Raw genomic sequence first — 26,468 nt, 5'->3', positions numbered from 1 at the left:
GTCACAACATGCACACTCGCGTCATAGACATGGTCATTACTCGTATAATGATGATGATGATGCCAATGATTATTACTATATGTGGATGTGCCCTTTGTATCGGGCCTGGAACGGACGAGTTGCGCCATCCGGTAGCACTTTGTGGAAGCCCGAACTCCAATTGCTCCAAACGCTAAATAAGCTGCAGTTAACCGCTTGATTTCTACAGTATGTAGGATCTGGATAATTTTAATTTCTTTCTAGATAAGATAAATTTAAAGCATCACAAGGACAGAGGCCACCATCTCTGTGACCATAAAAGTTGCGATATATTTTATTGGTTCCTCAGAATAATAGGTAATAACTTCATGTGTCTTTTTATTAGCAAATCCTTTATTTTTATGTTTGTACTCTACTGGACATGGTCAAAAAGACGGATTGGGCATCCAGTATGCCTCGATGGCTACGCGTAAAAGCAAGCCGAATTAAAATAAATACCTTAGAAGACCCCAAGGGCACTGTAACGTAAAATAATTTCCATTGTGGTTTTATTCCAGTCTTTTGACGCAAAATGTACGTAAACACCAACGCAAGCATGGGCGGGGACCCGCAACGTTTCTTGGACAGCCCAATCAAATGCTCTCCTCGTTTAAAGGAGGTCCGTTTTGTTTGGGTTTGAAGCGACTGGCATTAGCCTATACACGACAAGTTTTCTTTATCTTTCCTCACAAGAGGAAGCTTTAACTCCGGTGCAACTGGGATTTTCCTAATCAAGTTCATTTAAAAGCAGAAATGCTTTTATGAGACAATCGCCGTACTGATTCGAATTAAGTTTGTGGCATTTTAGAGAAAAATATAAAATTTTGTCGCTGTAGGCAGCAGAATTTTGATTTAGTGCCTGGACTTTTCTCACGAAGATTGCCAATATTAGTAACTTAAAAAATAGTATCACAATGTTTACAAATGCGAAACTGCACACCACAAACTGATACCGCAGTTTTGTAAATAGCATCTGTGGGAGCATCTTAAGTGGGAAAATTTAATATTTGAACTTATAGCTTACATGAAGTTGTTAAAAACCTTAGAAGGGGTTTACAATATCCCTACTCCCACTGTAGTAATGCATATCACAGCGGTTTATATTTCATCGATGTCATCCGCTTTAGGTGCGTTATTTGAAACAATTTACTAAATTGTCATGTTCTTTTTATTGCTGAGTTACAGTGTTGTAAACCTGCTAATTTCATTCTGTCTAGTTTTGAAATTGTCAACAAACTTTATTGAAGACTGACGGCATAAATAAAACGTTCGCTTGCTACAGTCACTGCAACTTGACTTTTTTCTTTTCAATGCAGCAAACCTCAGCAAATTTAATGCTGCTGCTGCCGAGAATAAATGGTTCTCCGTTCCCGGGCGTTTGTACAGGAGCCCCACGCTAAATCTTCTTGCTAATGTCGAAAGAAATCCATCAAGTTTCGTGGAGTGTTCTAGTAGCGCGAGCAGGAACGCGGGCTTAAGACACGAATACAAACACACACACATGGCGCAGTGCGCGTGTATTTGTGTCGCCTTGAGTCCGTGTTCCTGCCCGCACTTTCATAGGACACCCGACGATGCCATACCAACAAGCCCACATGGCAACTCTCGTCAAGTTTCAGCTTTACCTCCATTTTCATCTCTCACTTTCATGCTTGGTTAATTGCGGCATCAATAATTAACTCCAAAAATTATTTACACTGAAAGCACGAGACCTCATATGCGTATCTCAAGGTTGGTTCGCGGCAAAGGGGGTGCTACTTACCTCACCAAACCTTGCTTGAAATTTACCGCGAGAACCTCGCTCAGAGGCCAGTGAAGAGGACTGGTTAGCGGAGTGTTGTCTTCTGTAGTCGACCTGCCACACTTCACTATGCAAACATTGTCTTTACGTTGCCCAGCTGTCAAGCGTTTACATCTTCTCTCTCGCGTCGCATTTCTTATCGCTCACTTATACAGCCTGCTCGACGTAGCTTGCTCAGACAGACAGCAAGTTTGTTTCGTAAAGGGGCCCCTCGTTGGAAAAGAAGCGTAACCGACTTATAGAGGTGATATGACATTGCAGGGAAACGATGACCGCTGCAGTAGTGCCTCCAGGGAATAAAATAGATAAAGAAAGAAAGAAAGGCGTCGGCGACTAGACTAAGTTACAGGTAGCATGAAAAGCTGACCTATGCGCTTATCAGCCCGCAGTGGCATGAACTTGAGGAGATGTGTAAGCGGCACGTGTGTAAAGTACAACAACAAAAAAAGTATTTCGTTTTATCGCTGACACAGTTAGTCACAGCAGTTCATTGACTCGGGGTGTAGTGCCCATAAACGATAAATTATCACGTGACCAACACTCGAACCGTATTCGAGCCGAAAGGTGCAGGATTTACATGAGGTGTACCAAGAGCGACGAAGACGAAGTGCATGTGACACGCGATAGTATTGACAACCAAATAGACACCGAATCGAACGTCGGCTCCTCTTCTCCTTCGAGTTACAACGACGTGATACCGAGCACATTCACTTCCAACGATAAGCAATTCTCTTTTCAATTAAAATTCTACTTGAGTCCTCCGGGTGTCATTTTTTCCTTGGCGCCTCCGGTATTTATTAACGAGAGTTATTCGCCAATTACATTGTGAGATGTCACTGAAGGCGTGATTTCCGTGCGCAGCCATCTCAGCTCGTAGCAGAGGCCATCTCGGCCGCTATGCTATACAAGAAAGCGGAATGCATTGCATTACAGTTGTTGTTATAAGGATTTTCATAATTATAACACACTTCCAAGTCCGAGAACGACGGTAATTCTCAATTACGCATCCTGCTTCTCGTGCGGATTCACGGGACAGAGAAATATATAGAGACAAGAAACGACCCAGCGATGAGCTTGTTTATACCCGAGTAAAAGCAGAGAGCAGTAAAATAGGTCATGCACAATCAGCTAAGCGAGGCTAATTGCAGCAGCGACCAGAGAGAGTCCTTGCACTTTTACGGGGGCAGTTGGCTGTTATTCGCGATCTTGACAGCGCCCGTGATCCTGCACCCAAGTACGCCTCGTGCCGCCTACCATGCACTTGAGCTTGACGTATAGATCGAGATATGTTATACTTAAACGGAAAGGTAAAATACAGTGAGTCCTGAGGAAACTCCTTTATATTGTGTGAGACATTAATTTTCGTTAAAGGGTGAGGAATGACACTTTTTTTTCTGTCTACGCTCACAGCTAAGCAACCGTACAACCGAATCAAATATACAGTAGAACATCGGTAATAGGTTCCTGTTGGTTAAGTTTTTCGGATCTGGAACTCTGAAGCACCGGTTCCATTTAGTTTCCATACGGTTATTATGTGTACTGGCATCCAGTATGTTTTGTTTCTATTCCCGTTTGTTGCGTCTAAACATTGCGATGGAGGACGCTTTGGAGGACGCTTAAGCTTCGCCTTTAACAGTGGAATGCGAAAGCATTCAAAGATCCCTGAATGACTGTCAGGCTTCCCGGCAACTGCAGCTTTCTTTTTTCCACACCTTCGCCTCTGTGCAACGTTACCGTTTTACGCTGCCGAGAAGGCAACCGCCATCTGGGTGGGGTTTTCGCAAGTAACCGAGCGCGCCGCTTTTGTTGTGGTAGAAATACTGGAAAATGGGTTTGTGTATGAGTTTCCTCGTAACAGAATCACGTTTTCTCGTACATTCAAATTAATATTCGACGCTATCATGTCTGCAGGTTATAGTCAAGTCATACTTTACGATTTTCTGATAGATTTTACTTTGAGAAATTCAATTTTTGTTCCACGCGGAGGGCCTGCGTGGTCGGGGTGGTTCGGGGTAAATTTACCCGCCACGGACGCCGATGCCTACGTCGACGCCGACGCCGGATTTTCTGCGACACAGGACCCTTAACGCTATCGCGTTTAAATGGTCGCTTCGCAAAACCAGCCCCGCGACGCAGGAGGATCTCCTTCAAAGTGATCAAAGTGCTCATGTCCGGTCGCCGATCTCAGCACGGCTTACGAAGTCGAAACCCAAGAGTAGGAGGACGAAGGCGCAAAGGGTCACCTAGCACCACCGTTGGCGGACGCAGGCTCGTGACCTTCGATACCTTGCGCGGTTGAGGCTGAGCGGAAACAGAGGTTGCGTTCCGATTCTGAGAAGCGTCACAGACAGTCTGTGTAGACAGCTTAAATGGGTCCTAAACCACCCCTTGGGCTTGATGAAAGAACATAGTCCGCGTGATACGCTGCTGTGAACATATCAGGCAAGTTTTCCTGTCATACGCGGTGCGTTGCGGCCACGCCCTACTCCGCCGTAGCCTTCGCAGCACGAGGCTTTGAAGAAGGAACGGGAGTAGAGCGGAGGCTGTGTTTGATTGCCAATAACTACGCTTCTGCTGAACGCATTGAAATATATTTTTCGCCAAAGTAGTTCTGAAATAGCCTATTTTCACTTCAAATGCTTTTCTTCACTTGGATAAAAAGTGGTCGAGGGCGGCTTCAAGGAGACAGACAAGATTAGCCAAAGTAAAGGAAAGCGCCTGGAATCGTCTGGTTACCTGACACCACCTCACTGCGACAAGAAAAAAAAAGCTGAGAAAAGCGCATATTATCTATGTACTAGAACTCACTGAGTGGGCCAATCTATGAAAAACAAAACGCAGCTTACATTAAGCGCGTAAAGAAACCTTACTACCTTTTCCTGTGAGCAGATGCACTTGCCGTGGTGTTTGCAAGCCTTCTGCTTAGCCGAGCTTGGTTGGACAGCAATGTGGCCGGCATCGTTTTTGACTTTGATGCTGTCTTCGCGAAGCTGTCTAACGGTTTCGTCAGAATTGGAATGAGACTTAAGATGGCAGCTGTTCGCTCAGTCGTCTACTTCGCCGTCTACGCCGAATACTGGAACACAGCAAAAAAAAGAAAAGGAAAGCACAGAGAAAAAATATAGCACGGCTGTGAGTGCTAGAAAGCAGGTTGTTATTATCGAAGATTAGGTAGAAGCGCCAGATAGAAATTATAAGCTTCATTTCTGTCATGCACGTCTACTACCACTCGAAAACATGTTTAGCGTTTGTTACGATTCGACCAAATTGATGACGACAACGTTTGGGATGCATGATGCACGTTTGTAGTAATGTATGCGGAGTGCGTTCGTTGCCAGGCGTTTTATGACCATGAAAACATCGATGTTGAGCAAAGCCATGTGCTTTCATCTACCCCACCTTTGTAATGAAATTAAGTGTTTCTGGTGAACCTGGCATTTCAAGACGGGAAGAATGGCCTTTGCCAGCCCCAGCTAGAGGTGTTACGAAACGCCCAACGACGACGTTTAGGAGTGCTTCCGGTCTCCTGAGCGTATAGAATGAACCATGCCTGCACCCAGCTGGATGTTGTGCGTCGCTGCTTCCGGCGGCATTGACCCGTATGATCGTACGTGCAACCAAAAGGACAAAGCTTCCGAGTATAATGGGAGTTCCCTGTCTAGCGAACTAGAGACATTTTGGGGGCCTGAAAGGTTACATATTTAGCGGCCCCGCCGTTTCTTGCTCATACTCGTTTCAGACCTTCATCATGTAAATAAATTGTTAAGCTTTAATTGCGAAGCAGCGTTTCGTCACTGCCAGGCTTCTATAGCCTCTCGACGTCCATGGCCAGTCTCCTTCATTAACATATGTTGTCGTTACGTTAGATGCTAAGCGGCGGGATCAGAGATTCCAACGTCATACCACGTTCACTGTAACCGCCAAGCGGTGATAAGAAGCTTTACTCAGTGTGTGTTCAATAGTTTGATGCCTTCCTAATAATTACACATGGGATAGTGTTTTGCGTGACAGTATATTGTTGCATAATCATTAGTACTGCCACACGCTCTATGGGACGTTTCGTTTACCCGCATCATACATTTTTTTAAATTGTGCGGTCTCCTCACAAAGCTATGAAAGGAATTTCACTCTAAGTATATTTAGTGCTGGGCTAGTCAGAGTGCGGTTTCCTGATTTTCTCAACGACACAAATGACTACAATGTAAGAATAAAAAGGAGGTCGGTGTATTTAAAATGAAGATGGCAGCTCACGGTAGCGTTTCTTAGTGGTGCACTGAAATTTTTTCAGTTTCTTATAAGGATGGAGCCTATTCGGTTTTATTCTCTTACAAACATGGTCAACAACATTTGTGTGCTGGCCATGTGGCATTTAGGAAGTGGGCACCAAACTTTATTGCCTCAGTGCAGACTTATATAAGGATTATGGTTGTTCGAACCGTAAAATCTTTAAATAGAGCGCGAGTATTCGTTAAATATGAACTTCGAATATCGCATATTTTCACATTTTCCAGCAAAATATAAAGTTAATGCCAAGTGTGTTTGGTAAAAGAACTGTTTTTTTTTTACATTGCTCGATATATGCATGTGATGCTTGTAAATGAGAAATAACGGCTTCGATAAGTATAGGCACCCTGGGGCTATGAGAGAAATGCGAAAACGGAAAAGCACGTCACCAGGGGCCCGTAAAAATTTGTCTTCGTTGAAGGAAATGAGTGGCATACCATATTGTCGTAGATTGTTTTAAACAGATGTAATTATGGTGGTACTGGTTAGATAATAAATTGTGTTCTATTAAACCCGACAACGAGTTTATTATAGGCTGCCTAATTGTGAGGGTGTTCTTATTGAATGACTGGAAATTGTTGAGCAGGAGTTATCTGCTCAGTGCTTTCGCTTAAAAGCGAGAACCACTGCGCAATCAACCGCGATTCTCCTCCAATAGAATTAGCCGGAGCAATCTTCACTTGCATTGATGTGCTCTCCCTTAGGGTTGCAATAAGTGTTCTTATCCCTAATATATGAACAGAAACGAATATTCGACAATTACGAATAGTCCGTTCTTTAATCGCATAAGAATGGAATAGCATGGCCTCGTCGACTATAGTATCAAAAATTTCGAATATTCGCACACGTCGAATACACACACTTCTATATAAAGCAATGCCCAAGGGAATATGAAATTGTTTGAAGGTTATCATAATAATAGTGGTCCATGCATAACGGCTTTTCTACAATTTTGTATTCCGCCCCTACGTCTCTAAAGAAACTGCAGCTTGTATTTTATAGCCAAGCAACATATCGTGCGGTATCAGTTGCAGTATAGACACTCGTAGATATGCCTCAGCAATGCATTTTCGGTAAGAAAAAAAAAACACTTAAGGCGCCCTCCGTAACTGCGACGCCGATGCGCTAAAGGAAGAACAAGGTGCCGAAGTCAGTGACATCCAACGGAGAAAAGATAATTCGATTGAGTGTCAGCCGGTCATAATAGGTGGCAGCGCGAGCACACGTTCTCTAGGGTGCCTCGATGTCTCCATCTCCTCCTCGCCCACCGCTCCGAGTGGAGGTGCGGATTGAGGCACCCTAACATTCTTTAGTGTCTCTGTCTAGGCAGGAAGGCTAACATTTTCTAGGCGCACTAATCTTCTCTATTGCAGCATCGGCGTTGAAGTCGTTAGGAGAAATTTTCGACTGGCAATTTGTGGCTACTGTGTTCGACTATTTTCAGGGCACTGCTTCTTGTTCTTGTTAGGAACGTATTGCAAAGGTCTCCGTGTTTCTTATGACGGTCACCAGTGGACACCGGTCACTCTGATGGACACCAAAATGACCAGATAGTTGGGCCCCTAAAGCTATCACGGCTAAAGTAGTTGCCATGATAAACGCCTCAAAGCGGATCTAATCCAACGACGAACTGATGATCTAATCGAAGGATTGCTTGAAACTGCTCGAGGGCGACGGGAGAACGAAAAAAACTGCAACGGTCCTGGCGCGTGTGCTCACGTTGTTCTTATGCATTGAGTGTTCAGCGTAAAAATAACTTGTTTACTTCGGACGCTTGTTTTCATTAACAGTTCAAGGGTAAAACACAAGAGTTTTCTGTTTTAAATGCTACCTTCATAATTTTCTGACCAATTATCAAAAAAAAGTCTATGTATAGTTGCGAGGAGAGATTCTTGCGCGGTTTGTTGCAGTGACGCATCAATTTAATGCATATTTCACTTTGTCTTTCCTGTTTCTGTTCGCAACCAAGTGGTAATTTCCGGCATTGCTGAGCATTTGTGAAAATTTGTTTTAGTTGACTGCTTCTGAGGGAAATAAAATAGCTGAACATTAGCGCCAGTCCATGCCCGCTTGCATGTCTTTGTCTATGTAGGTGCTGTCCAAACCCTCGCCCCAGCGACGGTTAACCTTCCTGCGTTTGAATAACAAGAACAGATCTCGAAGGCTATAATTTTACGAACAGCTTGTGTCGGAAGTGGTGGCGAAGCCGGTACACGTCATGCCCGCCATGTTTTAGACAAGACTTATTGTACTGCATCTTTCATTCGGCGCAGTAGACCACAGCCCAGTACAAAGTTATATTGATTTAAAGCAATTTCAACAACTTGTGACAGCGAGTGACAAGCGGAATACTCCTTTTATTTCTTGGCATGTGAACGACTGCCTGAGAAGGAGTTATCGTTTACGTTGTTGCCCTAAATGCAGTGGTGCTCAAACGGTCACAGATAAATGAGCGAGGCTGCTCACAGGTAAATGAAACATCGTTGCAAATAATTTTTCCTAAGAAGGTTCATTGCCTTGCAACACATCTCTCATATTTCCCTAACACAGCGCTGACAATGAAAACGAGAAGGCACGCGAAAGGGATTGCACACATCGCCTGACTTCTCTTTGTCGCCGTTTGTTAGGGAAACGACTCCGCACGGACTAGCTCAATTGAACCCAGATTCGTTCGCATTTAATAACGTTTAGCCGTTAAATGAAGAAAACTGAATTATAGGAATCGCATCGACGCACATGACCCCAGGCCTTCATATACCTTTGGTTGAGATTCATGAACGTGCCAGTGGTGCTGTGCTCGTTGAGGCAACCGTTCATCCTAGCTACAGTGCTTACGCCTATTCTTCGTGAATGGAAAACAAGTTAAAATTTTTTTTTGCATTTCTGCACCCAATGACTGCAAGGCGCTGCCTCATTGGGCTTGACAAGCCCCTACAATGGAATGGTGCATTAACCTAGACATCAGGTTTCCCTTTTCTTTTTTATTGGGAGGGGGGGGGGGTAAAGAGGGAGGGGGGGAGAGATCAAATCTACTATTCGCTTGTATCGGCTATCTTTGTTGAAAAAAAATCCAGATTTAATCATATCTACTTAAAATTTATCATGCGCTCTTAGCTGCTCATATACGATATTGTGTACTGGACTGGGGTACCACAACGTTACTGAATGTAGATACCGTTCTTCTGTTAAAAAACACCGTGTTAAAAGACACATTGTTCTATCGTCATAAAATAATAAGTATGAAGCACACGATTGATTCTCGTTTTCTTCATTCTTACTGCTTTGATAGTTAACAATTTAGAGCGTTTTCTAACCTATTTTTTTGTCATACGTAGCCAACACAGTGACTCACGCATGCGCAGCTCCGGCAGATGGCTCGTTCTTCGTCGGGGTACCGGCTGTGTTTTTGCAGTCATTTTTTATTGGGTTTTACGTGCCAAAACCACGATCTGAGTATGAGGCACGCCGTAGTGAGGAACTCCGGAATAATTTGGACCACCTGGGGTTCTTTAACGTGCACCTAAATCTAAGCACACGGGTGCTTTCACATTTCGCCCTAATTGAAATGCGGCCGCCGTGGCCGGGATTCAATCCCGCAACCTCGTGCTAAGCAGCCCAACACCATAGCGACTAAGCAACCACGGCGGGTGCTTCTGCAGTCACTGAGTTTGACATTATCATATTTGCAACATATATGAACAAACATATGTCGGCTTCGATACGTATACACTAGAAAATAAATGATTCACTTTTTTTTCCAACTTTTATGTTAATGCAGTTATTTTCTGTCGTTCTGCTAGCATTGGAATGATAATGATGATTAGCTTAGTACATTTTCTTTATTATTATTGGCTTTATCTTGTGATTTGTGCTGGTGTTTAGTATTTTTAGATCGCACAGTGTACTAAGCATTTCGGAATGTGAAAGATTCAATGAAAGATTATCTTTGTTGGACTTGCATTTAGACTTTCGTATTTCCTTTGTATGTTATCATTGCTGTAAAGCGTCAGCGTACATTTGTACACATCTGGCGTTTGAAACAACTGCCATCTACGTCACGCTCAAGTTTGCAACTGCTTTTCGCCGGGGGAAAACCCCAAATTCTGTTGGAAAACAAAGAATTGATTGAGTGATTGCTTGATTGATTGATTAAGTGAGAGGATTCGCGGATACGTATGTATGTGAATAAGTTCGCATAAAGCCAAATGTCTGTTGCAGCAACTTCAGAAAGTTCACCGTAAAAAACTGAAGATAACTGAGTACAGATGCTTTATTTTCGACGTATACACAATATCTTGCTTCGTGCGCCATTGCAGAGCTCAAATGCAAGGTTGGTCACGTAGCATATGAATCTGTTGTTGCAAATGATAAATACAGGTTTTATTGGTCTAAACTAACTTTTTACAACTTATGTACATAGAAGCCGTCCCACAGACTCAAGCGTCAATTTTTGCGGGACGCTTTGAATGTTTTACGCTAGGACGACGAGTCAGTGGCGTTTATAGGCCCTTGTTGCAGCCAGGACTGTGTGTTATGTGTAGCACTTATGAATGCCCACCGTGATACACTTAAGAAAGTAAAATTACCAATAGCAAGATGCTGTACAAATAAAGGCGCTACAAAACATAGCATTGTGGAGAACTGAGAACATATTCAGAGCCCTGGTTCTCATAAAAATACTCCCTTCATGGTAATTATTTGCTGTGTAATGTTATCTATGATGTACTTATTCAAGCCCAAATATTTGAGCCGACCATAACCAATGCCTCTAGCGGCCGCGAACCGGTTTCAATGAACAGCAACCAATCTTAGTGATGAAATGAAATGAACACGGAGTCGTTGGTTCGGATTGCGGCGCGCGCTGTATTTTTTTTCCCTCCGCAACTCAGATCAGTGCCTTTATTGGACCATACATGACACTCAACGTCGCTGGTTGCATCAACGCTGGAATTTTGAATATGAGAGACCCTGCGCGCCGAGTGGTGGTGGAGCGACGAAGCTCCGCATAAATGTTCCTAACTTCTGGTTACGAATAAAATTTTATTGTTTATCTCTTACATATCCATGCTGAGTGTTATACATACACGAAAAATACCAATGATGCTGTCAACTGTTCGTTTGAAGGGATAACCTGCATCAAACCAATTCTGTACGTAGGAGATTAGCATTCGCGAAGGACAAAAATGACTGTAAGTATCCCCTCTAGTATGATTTTATGAAAGTATGTACAAGAATAATGTGATATATCATTTCTATGCCATTGCCTTGTAGAGAAATCGTGCAGTACGTGAGCTTCTTATTCTTTAAGTCGGAATGTACAAGAGAATGCACTCGGACCATTGCGAAAGAAATCAGCCATGTACCAGCGCTACCATGTAAACGGCATATAAAATGTTTAAACATTTCTAGGAAAATATTTGTGACTTATGACTATGATTACAACTAAACAGTGATGACTTGTGATTGCTAAAACAGCATTCAAAATTTACTCGCAATAATAGACACATGGCTTGTAATTTGGACTTTCTCTCGGGAAATGTTTTTAAGCAAACATGTTGGCTGTCACAGAAGCGTTTCAGTTTCATTGTGCTATGCTCGTGGACCCAGCGGAGTGGCGCCGATCTCTCTCGTATATACATATCATGGAGAGCCCTTTTTCCAAAGGCAGGTCTGGAAGCTCACGAGAAGTTTAAATAATTGCTTTCCTTCTCATACACGAATTCTTATTTATGCTCTGCACGAAGACCGAACCAAAAGAAAGCGCAGTGTAGCGGGTAGGCAATGATTTCTTGACTTCGTCATGAAGAAACGAGGTATTCGTTGCAGCGTGGTCCTCGGTAGTAAAGTGACTGCAGCTGTTTCCTGGTCAAACCTCTCGATCCTTCACTCCTTGAAATGCATGGCCTCGATGATGTCAAAGCTGCAGTTATTTATCCCGTGTATGCATCACTTTCAAGTTATGCGAGAATGTGCACTGCCAGCGTAGCACTAAGTTCCGTGAAAACAAAAGAAAACAAACAAAATGCGTAAAAATTGGCGCCCTTCGATTCGAAGCTGTCTTCTTTGCTCCCGAAGAATACCCGTCTTTCGGACCTGGGTTCGCGAAGAAATAGGAACTAAAACCATGCGCCATGTCCCAGCGTCGCAGATAGCCGAGAAATGAAGAGAGATAAATTGAGGTCAATCACGAACGCTCTTCATGCCGTTTGTGTGTAGTTAAATGCGGTCAACACTGTCGGCAATGACATAATGTCTGTCGTGTTTGGCACAGCGATTGATGACATTGTCGCTTCGTTGGACCTAGCCCAATCGGGCAACTTCCCCAGGCCAAAGATGGGAAAGCCTATCGCGTGAATCATGGCGACTTCAACCAGGACGCAGACCATGTTCATGATGAAACCTGGCTTTGCCTGCGGAAATAAAAGAAAGAAAGAATTATAAAGGTTTGTCAAACATTTAGTAGTAGTGTGGTGTATATACCCAGAAAATCAGCCAGAATGCACTCCGAAAAGGAAAAGGTAGCTATATGGTACGTGAACTTAGGAATTGGACGTCACAATAAAATTGAAATATTGAAAGCAAGGTAATAATAAAATGACAATGTCTCAACAAATGACAGAATAACAAATGACGAAATAAAGGGCGGGGAGCACTGCATGCACACTTTATTTAAACTTATTTTGTGGTATCGCCGCTCCCGCATAGCGATTTCGGCCGAGATAATCTACAAAGTTGTTTAACTCAGGTTCAATGAGCCTTGGATTTTCATTTATACATGATAGCTGAAGCTCTCTTGCGTTGTTTGAAAGTTTTTCAGCTTTTGAATTTAAATGCCCAACAATTTAGTGATTGGTTCACATAAGCATGCATAAAATATTGTTCTTGATGTCTCTACGCCAAGTGCCACAATGCGTCGAATATTGGTGATATTAGAAGCCAACCTCCTCTCCTAATGAATTACATGATACAAGACAGATGTTCCTTCTCTATCCCAGAGATTCTTATCTTTTCTGCTGTGAGTCAAGTAGCTGGACAGCGTAAACGAGTGACCCCTGCCTTCATATCTGCAAAAGAAACGCATACCGCGCTTTAGACGACTAAAAGGAGAATTCCAAGTGACGACGTACGGATTAGCTGAGCAGCTTTACTCCAAATGATCTTGTCAGCCCAAAATTTCGATATGCAATCAATTACATAGCGTGCTGCGATGTCTTGTAAAATTATGTAAACAAAAAAAAAAGCAATGTCGTTTTCTGGCTACTTTGTCAATGATCAGACCAGTTCAATCTGCTATCTTAGAGTATTGTGTATAGGTGAAGAAAAGTTCTGCAGCGTTCTTTCTCACATCAGAAAGCAATAGTCGCTGCGTGTGTCCGCTATTGCAGTGCAGAGACGCGTTTGAGCGATGGGAGGCTCACCATATCAGGAATTTTCAACTTCGCCAGCTCGTACACGATCGCGTTTGGTGGTGTGGCAGCAGGAAGCATGAAGGAGAATGAGCATCCGATCGTCACCGGCATTGCGAGGTACAGTGGGTGCACTCCTATCGCTATCGCCTGCATAGAAAAAGAAATATTATTTTATAATATTTCTTATAATATGTTTTTATGAGCACTTGGTGAGTACTTGCAAACAGCTTCTGCTAATTCCAAGATAATTCTATACAAGTGTTGCAGAAGGGAACATGCATCAAAATTCCTTTCAATCAAGAAAAACTGAAGCGATCTTTATTCGATTATGTTATTGGGGATACCGATGTTAAAACATTTACCATCACAGGGTTGGTCTGGTGGCCAATCTGTGGAGAAGATTAGACTATACATATTTTTTTCTTACTTTATCGCCGTTTTTCTTCATTAAGAAAAATATTCTAGAATCACGGTTTAGACAACTTGGTTTAAATTTTTCCATTATGGATATTCTTACTTTAGGAGCCACCTCTCTTGGGATGCCATATGGATGTTTGCTTAGCCGGGTATATAGGAACTTGTAGCTGTTTCAGGGAGATTGTCTTAAGTTCTTCATGTGCTACTTTTATTCATTTCTTCCAGACAATTTTGACAAATTATAGCAATAACAGAAATTTCTCAATACAATCCGAGTCTTCGATGATGGCGCATACCCCGAAGTGGGTATGCGCCCTTGTAGAAGAAAAATGAAACGAAACAAAGAAGAACGTGAAGTCGATATTTCAACAAAAACCAAACAAACGATCGGTTTTACTGAGCAACCATTGCTAAGAAAGAAAACTTAGCTCTTTGCCGCAGCTTTAACAAGCGGTGGTTTCTACGCTGTCCTGATTGACTTAAACCAGAACAGTGCCTTCAAAACCAGAACTATATGTACGAATTTGCAGTGGTTGCAATACGCTCATATTTCTTGACCAGATAACATTCAAAACCTGCGCGCTTTCGCCCATATCCGTTATTTATTAGAAAATCCGCGCTGTTAACGCTGTTAAATCTGTTAACCTGCGTGACTTGCTTTATCTACACACACTCTTCCCTTATCCTCACCATTTCGCAGACGACGGGCAAGAGTATGGAACTAATGGCTGTGTTGCTCGTCACTTCGGTGAACATGGAGGCGGCGAAGCACAGCACGAGGACCGTCAGCGCGTGAGGAAGCACGTCGAGGCTCTTCAGATGATGCACCAGGAGCACTGACAGACCTGATTGCTAGAACAAAGGAATCAAACACGCTTGTAATACGAAAATAATACACTGTTAATAGCACTATTCCTTCTTGCGGACGTAATAATGCATGTCAAACTTGAAGACTTCATCCGTGTAAATAAATACCACCTAATTTTGATTGGCATCGGAAAGGCCATCCAATAAATCTTTATTCTGCGACGTCATCAGTGCTCTGTCTTATCAGTGACCTCAATGGGCGATAACTTTGACTGAGTCAAGGTTTTTCTTATTGTGCAGTGGTATAACTATCACCGTGAGCGCAGGACGCGCGCTCTTGCTGTTTCTCACCTTTGTTGAAGAAGTGGGAGGGCTGAAAATATAAAGTGAGAAAGACAATCACTTTTGAAATGTCATGGTGACTCTGAGAGAAGAGTGTTGCAGCATGCTAAATATGCCAGCAACTTCCGCTTACTTCTGAGGCAGATCGAGTTTTATTATTGAATTGCGCATTGACACAAATGTACGCCACGTGCTCAGAAGGTAGCTGTGGCTATTATTTAGTACATAGCACATCACATTGTGCCGTTTGCTTCCGGGATTGTTTGCGATGCTGTCAGCCAATCCCGACACTACTTCTTTAACAAATTCGGCACACGTTTGTTCATTCTTTGGAGAAAAAAAATGTCCTATTCGGGCTACAACTTGATTTTGTACTTTACGCCATACATGTAACAGCATATGGTATATGTTTGCATATAGGCCGTTCGACAGTGAGCGTTCTCTCTAAAGTGATCGCCGTGAGCGGTATCTTCGTAAATACGGCCTCGCTATAAGTGGTATCGCGCAGTACATTCTGAAATACACCAAAGAGAGTTCGAACGTAATAGGGCAGCAGTGCAGAAGAGGCATACGACCCTGCAACCATAGTGTAACCGTTGATTCATCTCTGACTGCTTAGCACGACTCTTTTAAAACCAAGATTTGAGATCACTGCTCGCCAACAATGAGATCAATCAACACGAGCAATTCCTTAATGGAACTGCTCAATGTAGACATATCTTTGAATGAATGACGCAGAATAAAAATTTCGGGGAAATATTCGTTTATGCTCATATCCCAGTGTTAATCTATGCTCAGAAGAGACCCTAAGACCCCGGGAAACTGCGACGAAGTATGGAGATATGCTGAACAACGGATATATAACAGCTCGACAAAGGACACAGAGAAAGAACCACAGGACAGCACGACATTGTGTCCGGCATTGCTGCTAAAGGTCTACACTTTATCTAGATGTGCCAATCATCCCAACTACACACGCTGTTATGGCGATATGAGTTGAACAGTGAATGAATGCCGTGGCTGAGGGTGACACTCACCTGCCTTACGCATTCAAATTTAATTTTTTGAAGGAAGTCGAGATAAAAGCCTACACACAGTTTGACAGGAATCACGACCCTCCGTCAACCTGTTTTAATCATCCGAAAAAAAAAGAAAACCTGAGGGGAAGTTGCATTCTATCGTTTTATTTTCTATTTTCTTTTTCTCGCCGCATAAATACTTATACGTTCGTTGCGCAATACGTGACCCTGCCATAGCATAGGAATGAAAACGTTTCTGACGCAATGCGAGAGCCACGGTCGAATGAGTAGTGCTACCTTGCAGCCCTCGGCGAGGCACATGCCACCTCCTATGAGAATGATGACACCCCACTGAGCGCGCTCGTTGGCCTCCCGCCACGTGATGATGGTTCGGCCACCGCGCTTGCGGGGATCCTTGGGAATCACGAACAACAGGAACGTGGCTATCATCGCGGGGGCGGACGACTTTATGAATCTGCACAAAAATGGGTTGAGGGCAACTCCTCGTTATGAACGAAATTGCCGCTTGGCGCACTCTTGAGCCAACTCGCAGTCCGTAAGGCGCAGCTTCCGACATCCATTAATTACCATAAGCCACACCGGAGTCAATGCTCTTCCCCGTGTACATATAATCTTTTCCTAAATTACAGTGATCCTGATTCACTGCACCAAACATTGTCCTTTCCAAATACTTATGTATTATCAAAGATAGATTCTGACATACAATCCGCAATGCAAATTCGGTCCCCAGACGGCCACGTTATACCACATGGTCTGGGCGTGCCAACAGAATCCGCAAATATCGGCCAATCATGATCCGACGACAGTCGAGTGGGAGGCGACCGTGTCCAGCTCGGACCCAGAACAGCAACAAGCCCTGGTCAACCGAGCCCGGATGGCTGCAAAAGCCAATGGTCTTCCGGACTAGGAGGTCCGACCACAAAACGGCTATTACATTTTCAATAATAAATGTTTTATTCTCTCTCTAAAGTCCAGTGAAGGTGAATTTCATCGACAATAACAACACGAACAAATTAGGCAATTTATTATGTTAACAGTATTACGTAACCTTATTGAGTTTTTGACAAGCTTGCCCCCGTCTATAGATGAGAACATCTGCACTGAGTTTCTTAGCTGAAATAATTGTTGGTTTTGTTAGATTACTATTTGGCGAATTCATCCCAGAAACCGCAATAACAAAATAATAAAATGTATGAGAAAAATATTATCTTAATCTCTTTCATTATGTACCTCTCAAAACAGCTTCCGCGAGTGGCTGAACTAAGAAATCCGTGGAAGTGAGATTAGTTAGAATAATTCGCTAAGTGCTCTTACCATGAACCCCACTGCAGCTCTAAAGAGGAGGGCAGTTTCTGGCAATACCACCATCACGCATAGATTTACAGTTTTTATCAAGAATTCTGTACATTTATAGAGTGGCTCTATAGGGAGCTTTTACTCCGTGCGAATTTGAGAGCTTTTGCTTATTCCTTTTTCTTTTTCCTTTTTCTTTTTCCATTTACATTTCTCCCTCATGTAGTTTTTATTATGCGTGTGAACGAGCTATGATTTTCGGTTATTCGGCTTATCGGTAGCCAAACTTCCTATGTTGTAGCAGTTATTAAACAAACAATCTTTGCACAGCGGAAAGTGTTTAGATTGTTTCATATATACAAAAATGTACCACCAGTAAAGATACTGAAATGCGGGTCCGCACCACAGACTTACTTTCCATGAGGAAGCATTTCCACCCAGCCAGGGAACATCTGGGGCTTCATCGTGAACCAGAGAAGAATCATCGACGTCATCAAGAACGTGACGCACCACTCGGGAAAGCTGCGATTAAAGTGTTGGCAAACAGTTGAAGCATCCCGAAGACACAGACAGGTTAGCGAAAACTGGCTAATCCGGATTGCTATATTGTGGCCGCGTTCATCAACCTGATCAATACGCTGCGGCTACTGTATTTTGCCTTGGTCAAAGCGAGCGACTGACACGTAAACGAAAAACAAGCTTAAAGATCTGATTGGTGTCTGTCCCTTTTTAAGAAAGTTACCTTAAAGCACGAGAACTTTTATTCGCCTAAAACAAACTATGATGTTGCAGCTAAAAGTACGTGTATGTGAGGTTTGAACGTCCAGAACTCATTATGCTCTATTTAAAAAAAAATAAGATAAATTCTGGGGTTTTACGTACCGAAACCACCCTCTGATTATGAAGCCCGACGTAGTTGAGGGGCTCCGGAATAATATTTATTACCTGGAGTTCATTACCGTGCGCCCAATGTATGGTACAGGAACGCTTTTTCATTCCGCTGCAATCGCAATTCAGAGGTTTAACCTTCTTAGTTACCCAATTTAAAACAACCGAGCACAGTATCAAAACACGCACGACGGCACAAAGAAGCATTCGCTTCAAAACGGGCTCGGCTATCTCTTCAGCAGTACACCCTGTCAGCTGAAACTACACGTTCGTTAGCAATGTATAAAGCCTAATTAAGAACTGATCGACGGCAACACATCCAATCTTCCTTGAGAAGTGCACTAGTTATCATACCTATTTGAAACAGGAAGTCATAACGTGCTGGTACTTGTAACTTTAGTTTTGCAGTTTGTGCCATCTTAACATTGCCTACAAACACAATCAAAGTACTAAGAAAGTGGAGGGTATTGCACCATCAGTTGGTCAAAATAGCTGCAATATCAGTACTTGCCTCATAGGACCCAAGTCCCGGTATCTCCTGGAAATCTCCTCGCGAATTTTTTCTTCCGATGCACCTTGGGAGGTCCCTCTCCTGCAGCACATTCCCGAAGCAGAAATGAGCAGTGTGGTTTATTCTAATCCGGTATAAATAATATTCGCACTACTGAAAGACAGAACAGTCTGTTTGGCATCATGTTAATGCAGCAGAGGGAATTGTTCTAATTTTTTTGTGCAATATGACTTGACCAATAATTATGCTGTGCATCTGACAGAAGAAAAGGGTAAATGTAAGTTTCGATGCAACAAAGCAAGTTTGTTTGGAAACGCAGCTATAGCAGCTAAGTTTATGACTCGCGTGTGTTGTAGTAGATAGCTTTAGCTCATCATGGTTCTAACTTTCAGCATCATTAACCGGCAGGCCAGTATTATTTGGTATTCTTCATAGCAACGCCACTGCTAATGCAACAAAACTGTTATCTGCTTAACATAACCAGAAACCTGCAAATTGTTTACATTAAACGTCGTTTAAGTCATATTGCTGTAATCTTTCAAAGTTGCAAAGAACTACTAATGGAGTCAGCCGGTTTACAGATGAAGGTGCGCCGGCAAGCTACTATAAGGGTTGGTTCAATAATTCACTTCGTGGTTGTCGCCTAGCTGTGTTTTGCAGCTTTATAAGTCATAAAGGTTTGCGTCCTTAAATGCTGCACCAACTTTAAAGCTTATTTTAATTGCGTTCACTTCGTATCATATTGCATAATTGTCAACGACGTATAATACCTTAAGAAAGTAAGTAAACAGCATCTGCCATTGCATGTCTTACATTGCTTTCCTTGCGTAAAATTGAAGGTAGATCCACCCGATGAGAACGCACAGCAGCATGGTTGGCACGTTGTAAAGCATCCACGTTGCAAAGGTCAACTCTGAGGACTCTGGGAAAGAGCTGGTTTTCAAAGAAATAAAAGAAAAATCTCAGGCTTTCTGGAATGTGTGGGCTGGCGTAGAGATCTGGTTGGCTCATTTCAAGCAACCATTTTCGCGAACAGTCGCTTACATACATTCACGTGCCTCGGCTTGGATATTTATGAAGGTGTGGGAATAGTAATTTTCGAAGCTGAATCAAATACGAATCTAAATGTATCAGACGCGAATCAAACTGAATCGAATATCCAGTACTAAATTTATACATATTTTTCGAGTAATGAACAACTGGTTTCGCCAGTGATGTAAAGCCATCTTTACACCTTAGTATATTGAGAACGTTAAGAGAATTGTGTCATTTAATTACATGTTATTAAGCGTTATTTATTGAAAGCACTAATTGAGAAATAGGATCAAATGAGCAGTTTATTCGTCTACTATGGTATCATTGGCGAGTGCTAATGAGAGTGGTTGAGCCGCAAAAGTCTGGTTGCCTGAGCGACGTAGCGTGCTCCATTAGGAAACTTCTCGTGCTGCATGTCTACTATGGCTGCAAGCTTGAAATTTATCAGGCTTTAGCTCCAATTTATTACTTAATCGCTCTCACTTGACAAGTTAAAATATTGAAAAGCTATTCGAAAGATATTCCTATTCACGAATAGAGACAGTATTCCATCCGAAAACTGAATCGACTAGCGCAGTATGTGAATAGTCTTTCGAACATTTCAAGTATTCGCACAGCTCTAGTGATTTGTCTGCCGCCTATACGAAAGGAAATTCTGGTAAACTACGTACATGGCTTGATATCTGGTTCACATTATTTCCTTTCTGGAAGGACACACGACTCTACCTGTTACATGTGAAGCCGTGATGAGACAAAGGTTCCTCTGTATTTTGTTTGCGCACGTATGAAAGCAAGTAGAAGCAAGTGCAACATATCACGCTGGAGATGCGGTCATTGCAACAAGAAATATATTTTAGGCTAATGGATACACAGGACGGGTGCGCTTGTGCTGTTCATACTGTTCATGGGCCGGTCAGATAGGCTATAACAATGTTACATGCCGCCTTTGACTTTTGCCCGCTGATTCACAATTTCTCTAGGCATCTGTTTTAGTTGTTTGCAGATCCCTATTTTCCTTTCCCCTCGCGCAGGGTAGTAAGCGTAGCCTGTTTCTGGATAACCTTCCTAATATTCCTATTTTTCTATCTGAAGCGACGAGTGAGAGAAAAGTATCTAATTTAATTGGAGAGTTTGGCTTTAAAATTGACCAACTACCACAAAGTTCTAAACGCCGCTTGAACATCGAGATGCACAAAGAAAGCCAATGGACCATACAAAAAATAGTGCCGACATTCCGTCTTATTGACACGACGAGCATTTCAAAATGAAGAAGCTTTGCCAAATGTCACTCACTCATCCATGATACCCTTTAGTACAAGGTTGGGCCCTGTTCCAATGAGAGATCCAGTACCTCCAATGTTCGCAGCGTAAGCCACGGAGAGTAGCATTGTCGTGCGGAGTAATTTCTGCCGAGAGTCTTCTCTGAAAAAGAGACAACAGTTTCTTTTAATGTCAGCGGGTGTTGCCGTGAAAACACAAAGAAAGACAAGTCACAAAATCACAGCCATGAGTCGCGTCTAAGCTCACAAGTACTGTATATTGTATGTTCATGCCCGCGCGAACGCATGTGTGTGCGCGCGTCACGCCCGACGGAATATAGCCAGCGCTTGTGAGCCCCCAAAGGAAAGATGTTTTCGCTTGCGCAATGGGCATTATCTGTGAAGTTGCTAAGAAATAGTGACGTTCCTTCCTCAAACTCCGCCACTACCACTTGGGACTGTTTGCACCGTTACCAGTTAATTCAACGGCGCACCCGTTACGATGAGGAAGGGCCACGGTAGCGACGGTACTTGCGGAAAGGACGTTGGGTGAAGACACGTGGTAACCATAGTGTCGCTCCGATCAACCTGGCTATTTATTGGAAAACTGACACTGCTATGTTACCATAAATTATTCGAACAATTCTGCTTAAATTACGTTACCAAAGTTCTTCAAGGGCATACTTTAGGATGTATGCATAATATTCATGGCGATTTAGTCGAAACTATCGGATTTTCACGGCTGGGATTCTCAATTCTACCGCGTTTTTATCAGGCATGAGTATAATGCACGAAATCTTGCAGAAGACACAGGCAGCTTCCATTTTGTAAGCTTGAGACGGCACGAACCTCCCATCTTGAAAGCACGCGTAAGCTATAGAGCCACTGCAACGTTCAAAGATCAACTGGAACCACCGACATCATTTATGGAGCAGAATGCAAATCAGGCATTTCAAAGTACGTTGTATTAAAGTGACGTTAAGAATTTAGACCATATTTATATCCCCCTAATACCCCTTGTGCATAATATTGCAGATTTCTTTCAATTTTATTCCAAAACTAACTCGGGTAACTCAAAATATTTATTCTGGGTAGGAAGTACGCTGCATCTGGAACTGTACAGAAGTTATTTACTCATATTTTCGTCATGCGCTATCAAGAAATAGGCACTAAATTGATCTGGACCTCTGTGTTGTCACAAACGGGAGAGAACAGCCATGAAGTGTGTTTCCTCGAGATTGTTTCCTCGAGATTGTTTGAAAATCCAGGATACAGCAGCAGCAACATGGAAATGTAGTACACGTAGTTCCATCTTCATCTATGTGTTTAGCAATGATATGCTCTTTTTACCATAGCAAACATGAGGAGATGGTTACTTCTTCCTCGTAGATGGTGATACAGCTGATGCAGAGGCAACTCACTGTGGTATATAAGTTTTCAAAAGATGCTTTTCACATTCGTACCATCAGTAAAGAATAAAAAGCAGCTTGAACAGCGATCATGCCCCTTAGCGGTGTGCGGATGTCCGGAGGATATACTGCGGCTCTTTGGAATTAACTGCTAAAAAGTGTGTATAAGATTGTTCATTCGTTTTTTGTCTACATTCCGGAAATTCGTGCTGAAAAGGTATTCTCTTTTCCATTGTCCTTGGCGGCTACGCGTACTTTCACTGGTAACACCGAGGTTTGATTCCTTCTTTGTGAGAAAACGGTCACAGGCAGCAGTCGCATTTCTATTCATGTCAAATAGGCTAGGTACATTACGGAAACCCAGCAATGCCAACTTGCCAGATAAATAAAGTGCCTGTAAAGTCCCTTTATTTTGGATACATAAAAGATCATTATCTACGACGGTAAAGCTTTTGCTGGTAGATGGATCGAGAGATGTGCTGACTAGGAATTCAAATTTTTACACAGAAATGTAGATGAAAGCATACTCAGAATCAGCAGTATGAGACGAATCCTTGCCACCTTTCTTCTCGTCATCTTTGTAAGCTGGCTCTTGCCGCCTGGTTAGAGACTCAAGGTCTGAACCTGCAACACATCATTGTATCGTTCACTGATAGAAACAAATAGTGTTAGAAGGAAGTCTGCTCAATATGGCTTTGTCAAACTGCTTGAAAAGGTTTTTCTAAGCTGTCCCTTGAAAAAGAACCCTTGCCTATAGTATCGCTATACCTTGGCGGCTATGTGTCCATTATCGTCAAGACCGAAATTAATCCCTAAATGCAAACACGCTTTTTCTAATATAATGCCTCTATGAAACGGTATACCTGTACTTGCACCCACTCTTTCAAATGTAGCTTTGTTTTCCGCGGATCATTCAAGCAATAAAAAGGCTAAATGGTAGATTAATAAACTTCTGAAGGCCACTGAGTGTTGTTTAGCATTTTGCTTTGGTTGTTCTGCTTATATATATATATATATATATATATATATATATATATATATATATATTTTTATAATTTATTGTACGCTTGCGGTCCTCTGCAGTACTTATTAGCCACCTCATACGCCACTCGTAAATTTCAGTGCTTACTCATCCTGTGAACGCCACTCAAGTATTCAATATCCGAAAAGCAAATAATGAAGCTTATGGAATGATGCGCGCCAACGGAACGGTGGTAACAGTCGTTGTTACTGCTTTGCCACCAAAAGGTCACGTCGCTGAATTATATGATGTTTATGGCCGCATTATGAGGGTTTAAGCACGCATATGAAATCTGCAACTTCCTTGAAAATATCTAGGAGGAAACAGAAACATATTCTGTTTTTAATCGTGAATAATGGCGTCTACCTATCAACATTTCATTGCATTACTTTATTAAACTGTTGTGCTTTGGCGTTGTGATTTATGCATATCTTGAAATGCAGCCTCTTTGTCCTTTACTTTGTTTTTACTCTGCATTGTCGACATTTTATTTACATAGGAAGTTCCGTCCACGTTGATTGTGACTTATTTCTGTATATGCACACTTTTTTATTAGTTCTATTATTTGCTATAAATTTGAATCCGAATAGCCTAACGTGTGGTTCCCCTTGTAATAGTCATCTTCTACGCCATGTGGACCTAGGGGTGCGAAAATGGACAAAACTGTGATAGACGAAAGTTTTCGTAATCCACCTTTTCATGGTTCGTGGTTTGCTCTGCATACGAGCGCTGAGGCTATGTCTAGTCATGTCTAGTCATGTTCGCAGTTTTTTTCTACTAACTTCTCACTACTAATTTTCTGTGGTGACTACTGCAGCTTGCATGCATGCAGCTTTATTGAACATTACAAATGATGATTACGTAATGCCTGCGCACCGCTAGAAATGTTTGACGCTCTCAGCTTGAGTGCTCAAAGGAAAGTCGTGAATCTATCACACATCGTGGCAGCCTTGTCGGTTTTCCCAAGTCCCAGCAAACTCACAGGGGTTCCTCAGCACGATAGTTTTGTTATAGCCTTGCTTTAGGAATTTCTTTATTTTTTTATTTAACCATACTGCAGGCCATTTTTTTGGCCTAAGAAGGAGGGACATTATAACAGTTAGTCTGAAAAGTGACGATGCTATACAACAATAAGCAAGCAAAAATATTACAACAAATTAAACTCTAGTCCTCTTAGCATTAAAAGAAGGACAGAAAACCAGAACACAAAAATAGACAGTCGAAAACACAAGTGCAAAAGTACAAAGAGGCCATACAACAAAAAGACAAAGATCGAGAATACAAATTCAAAAATCAAATCTAGAACACATGGCAACTCAACTCACATTTGCTTGCAGAAAAATGCATTACCCCGTCATCTATTTGACGGGTGCCAATAAAGTCACTTCTGTCTCTCTCTCCAAGTCAAAAACAGTTGATGGTAATCCGTTCCGCTCTTTCACTGTTTTAGGAAAAAAACTGTTCTTATAGGAGTTTGGTCTTGCAAAAATCGGAGCCAGTGTGTTCTGTTGCGTGTCTTGTTCGTCTATAGTAGTAGCTTGCCGAATACAATTCGGAAGGCTTAAAGGGATTTTTCGTAAGAAAAGTTCACGAAGGAAGAGAAGTTGACTTATTTTCCGGCGTATTTATAACGTTGGAATCAGGTGTTCTTGCATGAGCAAGGAAGGAGAATCTAGTCGTCTGTATTTACCTATATAAACCTTACCGATTTTCTATGAATCCCACACTTGTTTATTAAAGGACTTTAAAATTTAATTTTCGGCTCCGTGAGCATGATCGCATGTACCATGACGTAAGCAAGACAGTTGTGGTGGCATCCCACTTACTTTCTACGTCTTTGGAATGAGACTTAGTCGAGTTGTGCATCTGGTCTACGACGGCCATGACTATGGGCGCCATGATGGACGTCGAGGCAGTGTTCGGAATCCACATGGATAGTGACATGGTGACTAGCATAAAACCAAGAAGCAGCCTGAAAAAGAAATAATCAAATGAAATCAGCAGCTATAATACAAGCTGGTTTATAGAATCCCTTGACATGAAGGAAGTAGGGTACCTCGAAGATTATGCAAATTGATCACTGAGTTGTATACATGGCACGTAGATGGACAAAAGAAAAAAAAACGCAGTTATCACCCGTCCATCAGCCTTTATTGATGCAGACACGACGTTGCCTATAACGTGGTAACCATAATGAATGGTTCTTTATTGCTATTTGAACTCTCTCAGTTTTAACTCAGGTATTGGGCCCTTAAGAAAATTAAAACAAAAGTAAAGCTGGAACAATACTATCTAGATACAGATTCAATTTTATTTTTTCATTAGTGGTACTTATATACAGATAAAACGGCGTCAGTTGCGATTAGTAATAAACAAAAAAATGGTTACACCATTTCTACAACATTAAAGCAATAAAACCTATCGCAACGCATCATAACATAAAAAATGCACATAACAAGCAAAAAAAAAAATCTAGAAGACGAGATGCAGTTTACAAAGTAGTAATTCAGTAAACGCGAGTACGATGATAATGTACCGAAACATTTTACATGAGCCGGTACATTATTTCGCATTTCACACTAGTAAAATCAACACTTAGATTGCCGTAGATACATTTGCACAATGTTATAAAATATATGGTTTTCGGTAACGAAATAAAGGTAAATGTTGACGCTTCCGTGTTCCTCCTTTAAACACAATCAGGGCAAACATCACGTTTTTCTCGATTGTACTCATTTTAGGGTCATTGAAATACGATGACCACAAAAATTATTAGAGTTCGGTAAGTATAATACTACTCCAATCCTTTCAGTTGCCAATTATTTATGTCGACTACAATCTTATTTTAACCACTTTTTCTCGCATCTTCAGAACCATAAAAAGCGTACAGCTACAGAATAGATTAAAAATTTTAAATTCTTTAATCACTTTTGT

The 26,468-nt window shown here is 42.1% G+C and overlaps 2 protein-coding genes across 8 annotated transcripts in view; both read right to left on the bottom strand.

Annotated features, from left to right (window-relative positions):
- LOC119445997 (solute carrier family 13 member 2) overlaps window positions 1–2,173 on the bottom strand; it is a 30,719-nt gene extending 28,546 nt beyond the window's left edge. Inside the window, exon 1 of one of the 2 annotated variants that reach the window (XM_037710298.2) lies at window positions 1,781–2,173. The gene's annotated coding sequence lies outside the window, so the exon portion shown is untranslated. The remainder of the gene's footprint in view (window positions 1–1,780) is intronic. The other variant, XM_049663801.1, reaches the window with a different exon arrangement.
- An 8,182-nt stretch (window positions 2,174–10,355) lies between these two features.
- Window positions 10,356–26,468, bottom strand: part of LOC119445995 (solute carrier family 13 member 5) — a 345,149-nt gene continuing 329,036 nt past the window's right edge. For all 6 annotated transcript variants that reach the window (XM_049663795.1, XM_049663797.1, XM_049663796.1 and 3 more), the window contains 10 exons: window positions 25,361–25,506; window positions 23,041–23,137; window positions 21,139–21,267; window positions 19,624–19,743; window positions 18,811–18,891; window positions 17,826–17,933; window positions 16,395–16,572; window positions 14,620–14,781; window positions 13,522–13,659; window positions 10,356–12,513 (listed from right to left, as the gene is read on the bottom strand). In XM_049663795.1, coding sequence (XP_049519752.1) covers window positions 12,301–12,513; window positions 13,522–13,659; window positions 14,620–14,781; window positions 16,395–16,572; window positions 17,826–17,933; window positions 18,811–18,891; window positions 19,624–19,743; window positions 21,139–21,267; window positions 23,041–23,137; window positions 25,361–25,506 — 1,372 coding nt within the window. In that variant the 3' untranslated portion in view covers window positions 10,356–12,300. The remainder of the gene's footprint in view (window positions 12,514–13,521; window positions 13,660–14,619; window positions 14,782–16,394; window positions 16,573–17,825; window positions 17,934–18,810; window positions 18,892–19,623; window positions 19,744–21,138; window positions 21,268–23,040; window positions 23,138–25,360; window positions 25,507–26,468) is intronic.

Source organism: Dermacentor silvarum, chromosome 3, assembly GCF_013339745.2.
Source record: "Dermacentor silvarum isolate Dsil-2018 chromosome 3, BIME_Dsil_1.4, whole genome shotgun sequence".
NCBI classification, from domain to species: Eukaryota; Metazoa; Arthropoda; class Arachnida; order Ixodida; family Ixodidae; genus Dermacentor; species Dermacentor silvarum.
This window is presented reverse-complemented; position numbering and strand designations above follow the sequence as displayed.